The sequence below is a fragment of the Lampetra planeri genome, chromosome 22 (assembly GCF_965212315.1).
Source record: "Lampetra planeri chromosome 22, kcLamPlan1.2.h2, whole genome shotgun sequence".
NCBI classification, from domain to species: domain Eukaryota; kingdom Metazoa; phylum Chordata; class Hyperoartia; order Petromyzontiformes; family Petromyzontidae; genus Lampetra; species Lampetra planeri.
In genome coordinates this window covers 5,353,875-5,365,190 of record NC_136128.1, presented here as the reverse complement: position 1 = coordinate 5,365,190, position 11,316 = coordinate 5,353,875, and the positions used below count along the sequence as shown (strand labels likewise).

The 11,316-nt window shown below is 48.5% G+C and overlaps 1 protein-coding gene across 1 annotated transcript in view; it reads left to right on the top strand.

The window, feature by feature from the left end:
- The first annotated feature begins 2,379 nt into the window (after nt 1–2,379).
- LOC144724938 (regulating synaptic membrane exocytosis protein 2-like) overlaps nt 2,380–11,316 on the top strand; it is a 256,156-nt gene continuing 247,219 nt past the window's right edge. Inside the window, exon 1 of the mRNA XM_078604261.1 lies at nt 2,380–3,820. Within this exon, the coding sequence (XP_078460387.1) occupies nt 3,630–3,820 (191 nt within the window). The 5' untranslated portion in view covers nt 2,380–3,629. The remainder of the gene's footprint in view (nt 3,821–11,316) is intronic.

The following is an 11,316-nucleotide window of genomic DNA, read 5'->3' as shown; positions in this document are numbered from 1 at the left end:
CGTAATCGATCAAATGGTCATACAAGCACCACACTCGGCACGTATTATCTCTCAGGATCACTTAATGAGAAAATTAAAGCAATAGTCACCCACGGATTAAAGATGGCCGCCCAAATAAAATATGGCCACTACTAAAAGTTGGCTATTTAAAAAAAAAATTGTGACATTATTATTTTATTTTAGGTGACTATTGGGTTTTTTTCTTCTGAAAAGATACACCATCGTAAAGTGTCATGCTTCTATCACAATTTAAACTATTCCTGTGAATAAATGCACTTTCCTGCTCCACGATGGAGAAAACGTCCGCGGGATAGACGTTATATTTGACAGGTACTATAATTAATCTTTTAGAGGTGGTACAAGGAAAACATACTCAAGCGGTACAAGACCCATCAGAAAAGTGGTGGAAGGCAGGCATTTGCCTCTTTCGTGTAACCGAATTAATTTCAATGCGTTTCCAGAAAATAACTGGGACCATTATCTTTAACCTGAGCAAACTAATGCCAGGAGACCACGTGATAAAGCCTTCATTGTGGCTGGCGGCTTTCGGGATGAGGCTAACGTATGGTGCTCGATGGTAGCAGGTGACATCCATCAGCTGTGTGCGCATCCAGAAGGAGAACAACGCCGAATGATTTCACATTGTGTCCACCACGGCAGATACCGACTGTGCAGCCAGGGACACAGATGTGCTGGCTCACTATAACGAAATGACATGTCGGCGATTTTTTTTTTTTTATAAAAGCTGGCACATCGAAGGAACCAACGTACTTTCTTTCATATGCATGTCGTGCGTGCGGAACTCTGACGTTGGACCTCACTGACTGAGAACACATTCCTGCGGTGGGAGCTTTTAGTAACGTTGGGTTGCTCGGTCAATGGCCAGGGTCAACGGCGGCGTGGTGTATTCCGAAAATATGCCCGACTGTGAGGGCGGGTACAAGCCAGCGTGAGAAGGTTAAACGTTGAGTTTTATAAGGGCACCACGGGGTGACCAGCCACTCCCCACCCAGACCCACCCTCCCCACCCAGCCCCTCCCCACCCTCCCCACCCAGCCCCTCCCCACCCTCCCTTCCCCACCCTCCCCACCCAGCCCTTCCCCACCCTCCCCTCCCCACCCAGCTCCTCCCTCCCTCCCCACCCAGCCCCTCCCCTCTCCACCCAGCCCCACCCTTCCCATTTTTGGATGCACGACGGACGGACGGACAGAATAATCCCCTGTGTGCTGGTGTAACCACGAGGTTTCTACCAGTATAATCTACTCACATTTTATCATTAAAATATCAATGGGGTGGACACAGAAGCAGCCCAATGTTGCAGCTTTTTTTTGTATTGCCAATTAAACGAAACAAACACAAATATCCTGCGAGACGAATGCCCATTTAATGGCTGTAGCATGTAACAATATCGGCTACACAATGGGAGTAATGCGCATGATCAAAATGTAAGCTTGGCAGCAACTCGAACAAGTCGAGCACGCGCAACGAGAATTGACGGTCTGCCCGGCAGTTGGCACGGGCAGCGTTTTAGTAAAATGACATCTTAAATCCACCACGCTTGTGTGATGTCACCTGCTCATGCAACCCATTTTACACTCTGATGAAGCCAGGGGGGGGCTCTTTAATAATGCACCAGCCAGCTCGCCAAGTCTGCCACTCGCAAAAAGATATATATAATAATTTGCCAGCGGGGTAAAGTGTATCAGTGCAATATATATATACACGGTGTATTCATAACGTCACTGGAGCAGCGTTAAAAATGGCAAACAATTACCATTCCGTGTGCTTTCAATTCAGCCAGAGCGGAGCTATGGTCGACGCAGCACATCATCACTCAGGGGTCAGTAAAATAAATACCAAATTGGGAATAGTGGTCACGGACAGAAATGGCCCACGTTCACAGCACAACATCAGAGCAGTGTCCGAATGAAAGTCTGTACTGTACGCACAATCCGAAGATAACCAGAAAGAAGCCACCATAGCAGACACACATTGCAGGTGACCAAAGAGCGAGACCATCACTGAACTACTGATTGTGCTTGTTCACAAACGAAGAGGTTGTTTGTGTGTACGTTGCTTTTTTCCCCCTCCTAACCACGTTTTTTTTTTGCGGTTACGTTTGAAACCAATGCACATCGCGTAGCAATCGCGTGCTGCGTGCGTGATGATGTCACGGGGTGAGCACGCCGCGAGAGGGCGTGAGAAGAACGAGGAATAAATCCCCTCCCTCCCCTCCTCTCTCGCTCTCGTTCGGTTCGCTCGCCTTTCTCGAACCGCCGTGACGCAAGCACGTGGCGTTCCTCTGCCGGACGTGCCGACGTCACAATGCGAATGCAGTTGGCAGCGGCGGGCCAGAGGGATAGAGGAGGAAGAGGCGCTGATGAGAAGGCGAGCGGCCCCGCTCCGCCCACTCATCCACACGCTGCTGCCGCTGCTGCTGCTGCTGCCTGTCCGTATTGTGCTTGCACCCCCCCTACCCACCCCCTGTTTTATTATTCCGGAACACCCGTTCCATCCTTTTTTTTCGCTTGCCAGCGGTCGCTTGATTCGGCGTTTTGCGAGCCACTGTTTTTTTTCTCTCTCCCTCTCCGGCCGGAGCGAAGAGGCTATAGGGTGGAATAAAAAATAACTGTTCGTATTTTTTCTTTAAATATAATAGCCACTGGGAAACGAGACGGAGGTTAGAGAGAGAGAGAAACGAAAAGGAACTGAACCGTTTTTTTTGGTTGCCGTTTTGTTTTCTGTACAAACAAGACGAGATGCGGTCGGAAAGGCAGCAGCAGTAGCAGCAACATCAAGCATTAGCAACAACAGAAGAGGAGGAACAAATCTAATTTTGTATTACGAACATCCTATTAAAATATATATATATACAACAGTTATTCGTATATTCAGCCATTGTGCAGCCGCCAAAAAAAATAGCAGAACGCCGAGAGAGCCGGCCGATAGGCGAAATGAAAAACCGATTTGTGTTGCCGCTGTAAATTGTGTGTGTGTGGATGTACGGTTATATAAGAGAAGACAGAGAGAGAGAAGAGGAGCAAACATCAGCAGGAGGAAGATGCTTCCATCTGAGAGAGAGGGGGGGAGGAAAAAAAACATGGTGACTAAAGGTAATGTATACTGAATGAGGAAGAACACTCGCAAGACGAGCCGAAGACGCCTTCGTCCACCACGCCCGGAATAACTGAAGCGACGACAACCCCCCCCCCCCCCAAATGAAAACAACAGCGACGTCGTCTGCTACATTCATTCAGCGGCGGCTCTGACGATTCACCGCTGCCATTGCTGGTGCCGTCCGTCCGTCACGGAGCGAGCGAGCGAGGAGACAGCGGCGGCGGCAGTAGCCAGCAAAGCAGCAGTAGCAGAAATACTAATAATAGGGCCAATCATTATTGGTATTACTACGACAGGATGCGGCGCTAGCAACGGCGTCGACTGAAGATACCAACCAGCGAGCGGCATTATCTGCGGCGACAACAATCACGATAACAACAAGAATAATAATAATGCCCTGTTAGGTGTCTTAGAGTGGTATTTAACCATTTTCGCGTGACTTGCGTGTTGGGGACGATAAGAGGAGAGGGACGTGGTGGTGGGAAGTGGGAAGCAAGCCGCAAGCAGCCGTGATGTCTACGCCTTTGGGACTGCACAATCAAAACCAAGCGCGCTTCGAGGCGGTGTCGCCGGCTCACGGATCGGCGCCGGCCGGCACGGAGATGCCCGACCTGAGCCACCTCACCGAAGAGGAGCGCAAGATCATCCTGGCTGTCATGGACCGCCAGAAGCAGGAGGAGGAGAAAGAGCAAGCCATGCTCAGGTATCGAACCGGCGTGTGTGTGTGTGTGTGGACGGCAGGGCAAAGAACGGGGAGGTTGGATTCGATGCGTGCATGCATACCATGCGCGCGCGTGTGTGTGTGTATGTGCGTGTGCGTGCCCCGGGGTGTGGGCGTGTACTGACGCTTAGGTCGGCGGTTTTGAAGACGCTCGCACGTGCAGGTGTACAGGTGTGCTTGTGCACAGGTGCGCGCGCCCACGAACGCACGCATGGGTTAGGTTGGGTGTGCAAGATATTGGGAAACAGGTAGGCAACACCGATACGTGAATGGATGCTGCACAGGCCGTGTGCAGTGTTGGGTGGGTTCGCGAGCAAGGCGTGAACCCGTGTGTGCCGTTAGCTGCAACGTGTTACGTGTGCGGTTATGGGCAGCTCGTTATGCAGAACGATGAATGGATCCACGCACACACTTGCACTTACACACACGCCATTGCACAGGTGCATATGCACCGTATGTGTTGAAGTTGCTGTGCAGGATACAATTAGGTAAACGCGTGTGCACACAGGCGCGCTTTGCACACACACACGCACGAGCGTTTATGTAGCTAGGGATGAGATCCCATTGAGATGCGTTGTGTAGAGCTTCAATAGAAGGGCAGGTCACACACACCACACCACATGTATACGCCCAACAGAGAAGGGCACGTATGTGTGAATATACAGCCACATGCAGGCAATGTAAAGTTGGCACCAGTGCCTGCATGCATTAAATGTTTCTACATGCATATGCAGATGCTAAACGTCATTAAGGGAATTGGTCAAACGTCCCAATGCAGGGTGGTTCTGCATAGGAGTCTTGAGACTCCCGTTTACGTGCAGCTTGAGTGGGTAATTTACGTGATTATTTTTACGAGTAAAATGGCATTTGCTATATATGCATGCATGTATAGTGTTGCAAACGCATATATGTGCACACGTGTTCTTTACATGGTGTGATGCATGCATGTGCGGATATGCTGGATGATGTGTGCATATGCATGCATACATAACGCATACACCTACATTTAATGCATAAATACGTTTCAATCAGTTGCACGTGCATATGTTTACACATATATGGTGTACACATGATGTGATGTGAATATAGAGCATGTATCGTATGTGCATATGTGTAGTTGATTACATTATAACACGTTACATCAATGCGTACGTGCTTACCCATGTGCAGTTTTGCACATGCATGTATGTACACATACATGTTCTACACTTGCTGTGATGCATGCATGCATGTTCAGGTACATAGACTTAGTACAGGACACGTTAATTATTACATTATAATACACACACACACACACAATTCACGCCCAGCCATCCAATAGTCGCTAGGTTTCGGGCACACACATACACACGTACGCAATTACACGCAACGGCGAATTTTTTTCACAGCTGGCTGCTCGCGCGAATCCCAATTGCCACGTGTGTTGAAGCCAGCCGCGGCTTGCCCCTGGCTGGCTCGCCAGATATCAAGGGGCCAGAGACGATGCCATTGGACATCTGTGTCGCCCAACGTCTCCGCCATGTTCACAGGAGACATCCATATTTTTTTCTTCTTCTTCTTCCTCCTCCTCCCATTTGTTGCTAATGTGGTGCACCAAGCACGAGCAACACGACAAAAGAACCCGACACAGTCGTCAATGGCACGGCTGTGGCCTTTATAAAGTAAAACACAAAAAATAGATGTAAAAGAGTCTTATCGGGCAATCGGCCCTTATTCATACAACACACATGGTCCATGTGCTGTGAGGAAGGGTCGTTGCCCGAAACGTCACCTATTATGTATGCTTTTCATTGAAGGCCACAGTGTTATTATTGACGAATATGATGAGTTTTCCACATCGTTGCTGTGCACAGTGGTATACACAGTGGCTCCATTATAAAGCCATCAGACGCGACGCATAGGCACAGCAAATACACGGCCACAATGTGCCCGTGCAGATTATATTATTATCATCATCATCATATTTCTTGTTATTACATTTTCACAGAAAAAATGCATTTTTCAAATAACCAAAGTCCGTGTGTGTCAAGATAAAGGGGGTCAGGAGGACGATGGTCCAACAATTGTGTATTTTATGTGATGATGATGTGTGTGTGTTAGAGGCCGTGGTTATGTAATGCATTGTTTCGTTCAGGAAATATCGTATATCATTGTAGACTTGGTTCCAAGTATTGTATAGCAACACCCTGCTGAATAGAAATGCACTCAAGGTGTGCGTGCCACCGCCATAAATGTGCAACACTCTCTTAACTCAAATCGACTTTTACATAACACGGGAAAGGCTTTCAATTACAATGATACATCGTTAAACCACAGTGCGCGCATGAAAGATGTTCAGAAAAATCCACCCAGTGAAACGCAGGGGGGGGGGGAGGGGTCACCGTGCACGGTGGCACGATCACTGCGATGCACACACGCATGCACGCGCACACGAGTACCATGCAGCGAAGTACAGTAAAACCTTGGATTGCGAGTAACTTGCTCTGCGAGTGTTTTTCAAGACGAGCAATTATTTTTTATAAATATAAATTTGATAAACGAGCGAGGTCTTGCAATACGAGTAGCACGTGTATACGCTTTGTCTTCCGAGCGTCACGTGATCACAACTGATATACAAATGCTTTGATATACGAGTGCTTTGGAATACAAGCACGTTTCCGGAACGAATTATGCTCGCAACCCAAGGTTTTACTGTGGAATTGCAGCTACTTAGGGAAGTTCCTTTTCGGCTGTGCTTCGAGTGTACGCGGACTCTGAGCGAGACAAAAGTGGGCGAACAGAAACCGACGGCCGCTCCTTTTCGCAGCAGCGCTGTTTGACACTTGATAGCTGCAGCGAAGGTAGCCCGGCCGCAATTAATTTTTAATTCTCCAACAAAGGAGGTCGCTTCTTGATAAGGACGGCCCATCGTGCGAGAGACACGGGAGAAAACATATCCCTGGCCGTACGCCAGTCGCATCGCGCCAAACTCATGTTGGTCTAATCCGTCGCGTCGAATACATTTTGAAATCTTGCAATGCGGCGGTGTGTGTGGGGTGTGGGGGGGGATGAAAAAGGCAAAAATGCAAAGCGTGAATTCAGCAGTGCACTGGTACTGCGGTATTTGATTGGGCATGGTTGTTTCATCTATGGACTAGAGAAAAATATAGAAATGCCAGTGCTCACCACTGGAAAATGGACTGAGTAGTGAGCGATGACCGACCGGTGGAGATGGAGCGATGAAATCCATTCGTGTGCAGGAGCTGTGGGTGGATTGTTACATCGCGAGGATGGTGCGAGAGGTGGCGGTGGCGACTCGTGAATGGGGGTACCCTTCAATCGAGCAGTGGATCGACCACGGCCGATGCCAATGCTGACCGCGGCGCTGGCACTGCGAGCTCACGCCTTGTGATCACGTTGTCACGCGCGGATTGGCACCGCAGTATTTCATCTGGGCTCTGATCCGTAGAGCGTGTGGGGCTCGGTCCATCCCACAGTGGCAGTGGTGTCCCCACGTACCCCCGCCTCCCCCGGCTGCGTTGAATCCCACGGTGTGTGAACACGTCACCGTGTCCTCACGCACACCCAGGTCGTGCTGCACGCAGGCGAGGTGATGCCTCTCATTTGCACATTGTAATGAAATTCACTGTGCTTTTGTAGCACTGTACAAAGATGGTGGCCATCTCAACCCCCACCTCCTCCCCCCCCCCCCCCCGTGCAATTTTCTTCTTAACCGGTGCAGGAATTCACACGTTCTCGCACCCACAAAGTCAAAGATCCCCCGTATAGCCTGAACAGACTGACGGGGCAAGTGCCAATAGCGAGCACCTATGAAGGCCGGCACGGCACACGAGGGCGTGGGTGGCCAGCACCACGCCCGGCCGCCTTTGTCTCCCAAGTGGCAATGGTTACACACCACACCGGGTACTCATCTGAGGCTGAGTCGACCTAGGGGAAGCCCAGGTCCCATTCGGATACTCGTCACTGGTGTTGATCGCGAGCGGGAATTGAACTTTGGTCGCCAGGTTCCTAGCTCAGCGCACTCACCGCCACACGACCGCTTCCCACCCTTGCAAGTATTGTCCGTTTATATATTTTTGCGTGCTCGAGTGTAAAATGTTGGCATCTGGGACCCCCGGCCTGGGCACGAGGCCCTCCCTTGGTTGTATCAGCCTGAATTGCATAAGAGCCCCGGCGTGATCAACGCCAATATGAGACCCTTCGAGTATGTCCCAAACACGCCGTGTTGGAATGCCACGCTGACCCTCACAGACATTCGCCAACAGCACTTTCACCAGACTTTGCAGATAACTCTGAGCGTTGTCTCCCTCACGTGCTGCGCCAGTGTTCTCTGGGGTTTCCATCTTCCTCGCCGCTTAACAGAGGCAGTTCTCGAAACCTCCCATGAGTGGCAACATTCCATGCTTATAAATAGGGCCCTACATTTATAAAAAAAAATTTAAAACATTAATTGTATTCGTTCTGGTAAATATCAATAACGTACTGATGTTTTTGGTGTCATTTAAACGGTTCAAGATTGTCCATGAGAGGTTTTTGTGGGGGGTTATATCGCGTAAATATAAACGTGTCGTTAAATGCGATCTAACCCAAAAACACCTCTTGTGTCTATTTGTCGCGAAAGCCTACGTATTAAACAGTTCATGCTGAACATGGCATTTTATCTTTGTTATATTTTGTCTTATCGATAGCTATGCGCTTTTATGCAAGTATTTAGGGATGTGCTCCCAATCATCGGATAAGTGAAACAGAAAACGAAAATTAAGCATTGATATGAAATGGGGGATGATCCGACCTCACTAAATTGACGTCGCTCCCGTGCTTTTGCAAACAAAAGTTAGGTCACGTGGCATCGGGTGACATCAGACGTCTCACACGAGTGAGCAACGTGAATGATGCGAACATCTGAAGAGATCTGAAGTTGTCTTGAAACGTTCCAAAAGTCCGTTTTTAATTTGTAAAACCGGAACTCATCCCATTACAATCATGAAACACATTATTTGGTGGTACTGCGTCGGCACTAGTGCACAACCATAAATAACAAACAAAAATCGACACATTCGTCAATAATACTGTGGCTTTAAAAGTAAAAACGCATTTCCCATTAAGTATGGATAGCTGTGCATGCGTAACTTTAAAAAGTGATAATTTTGCGTTTGTGTAAAATGTTATTACTAGGGAATTGGAACTGGAATTGTATAAAAGCTATCAATTTAGATTCACTGCGCGGTGTGATTGAGGTTGGTTTGGATGTTGTTCTACCACCTGACTTGTTTTTTTGCCACAATTCAAATCAGTGTCACCCAATATCTGACGTATGCAATTCTTAGAGCATTTGGCTGCTATAAATTCCCACGTGATAAGCCACTTCGTTGAGCAATCTTTTGTGGCCAGGTCGCTTCTGAAAACGAGCTGCATAGCTCAGTGGGAATTATCTGGTAAAATACAAGTTGTATAGTTTATCTGTATGCAAGCACATGCATTGTTCACCCATCATTGCATCTGTCCTCTACAATACAATCAACATTCGGATCACTTGTGGTGGAATAGTCAACCCTGTAACCTGACCTTGTTTACAGAGGGTGGGGTGGGGGCCATACAAAAACTCAAGGGGGCATGAAACCGGCAATTTCAAACAAAGGTTTAAAAATAAAGTGTTTTAAAAGCCACACAGAATGTGTAGCTACATAATCCGCATGGGTCCACAGTGCACTCTGCTCCAGCTCTGACGGCCCCGTGAATGTGAGGATGAAAAAGGCCGTGGAAGTCAACCGCTAAAAATTGCACTCAAAGTTGGGAATTTTTGTTCGAGCGACCTCCAACGACTGCAGACGGTTTGAACGGCGTCACAGCTTGAAGAGCGTCACATGAAGAGCGACGCAAATCAATAGAGGGATGCCACTAGAGATCCGGCGAACTTTGAAGAAAAACCACCACTGCTGTTAAATAATATACCGATGTGTGTGTTTTTTTATTTGATCGGCCAGCTGGCTAAGTTGTAGAGCGAGCGGCTCGCAATTGGAAAGGTTGCAAGGTCAACTCCTGATTAGGGGGTTTGACTCAACCCATCATCCTGCCGGGGGTCGATAAAAAAGGCACCACATTGTGGGGAAGTCAACAGTGGTATTGTCGTTTCGATAGCCTCACCCCCTACCATAGGAATGTCGAATTTCCACCACTGGCTCAGGGCTGTAAACAGGAGATAATCACCAATGCCTCAATGCTCATTTGCGCCGGAAATCACTTTGACTTGAATCATTAATGAGGAGGGCGGGGTAGAGTGTGATGGCTGTTCTCCCAGCTTGTCGTCCAACCTTTCCGTGACCACGGGAGGTGGCTTCGGGAGGGGAGGGGTGAGCGGCGGCCCAGGGCTTGCGCGGCGGAGTGATGAAGCCAAGGGCCGAGGAGAGCTGCGAGATCTTTGAAGCCAACTCATTGTCAAGGGGAGGAGGACGATGATGCTACACCAGACACAAGCGAACTTGGAGAAGAGTGGTGGAGGAGGAGGGGATGCTCCTCGGGGGGGTGGGGGATGACGACGACAGAAACACTCGGAGAAAGTCAATAAAGCATCCAGAGACAGGGATTCGAATGTCGCATATCCGAACATCATATCCGCATTGATATACATAATGTAGGTTTGTTTGGGGTTAGATCGCGTAGATATAAATGTGTCGTTAAACCCGCCACCACCCAGCACAGGGAAATAGTCAGGTTTGTCGTGTAAACAGAACGTGCCAATTCGTTAATAGTACAGCACACACCGGTGAGTTGGAGAGCAAATCCACGACATTTACAATCTGAGTACGACGTTTCGCTAGTAATTACAACTAGCATCATCAGGCGGACAGCCAGATTTGTGGAGAAATCCTCCCGTTTCGTTCCTTAAATAGAGGGGGAGATGTGAAGACGTCACTTGTGAGCCCTTCACGGGCGAGGGGGATTAATGAATGCATATACATTATATCGGCCTTGACCGATTATCTGCTCACACTTAGCGTTGTATTTGCACGCGGCATAACTCATTCACTTCAGTTGTTCACAAATGTGAACTTTTCACGTGTAGTATTGTACTTAGTTTTTATCTTGCGTACTTTCACTTGCTCTTAAAGTACAGTGAAGCATTGTCCCATGTTTTAAGCAAGCTTGTGCTTCGTTATTGTCCGGTCACCCATTTGCAAATGGAGTAACTACGGATGTCTGTTGACTTCGTTCACCTATCCGACCTTTTCACAAATCCGCCTAGAACTCAATCCCCAGCGAGTTGGATATGCGACGTTATTCCTGCACCACTTTTATGTTAAGGCAGCTGATGATGGGCTTAGCTATTACAACGCCCACCCAACCAGGAAACGTTGCCCACCTCGCTCTCTGATGCACGCTCAGGTGGCTACCGCATGTGGTTCTGTCGGAACAATGTCCGACGTTTCGCTCTACGTGCTGGGGGGGCTTCTTCAGGAACCAAATTGATGTTCACTTCG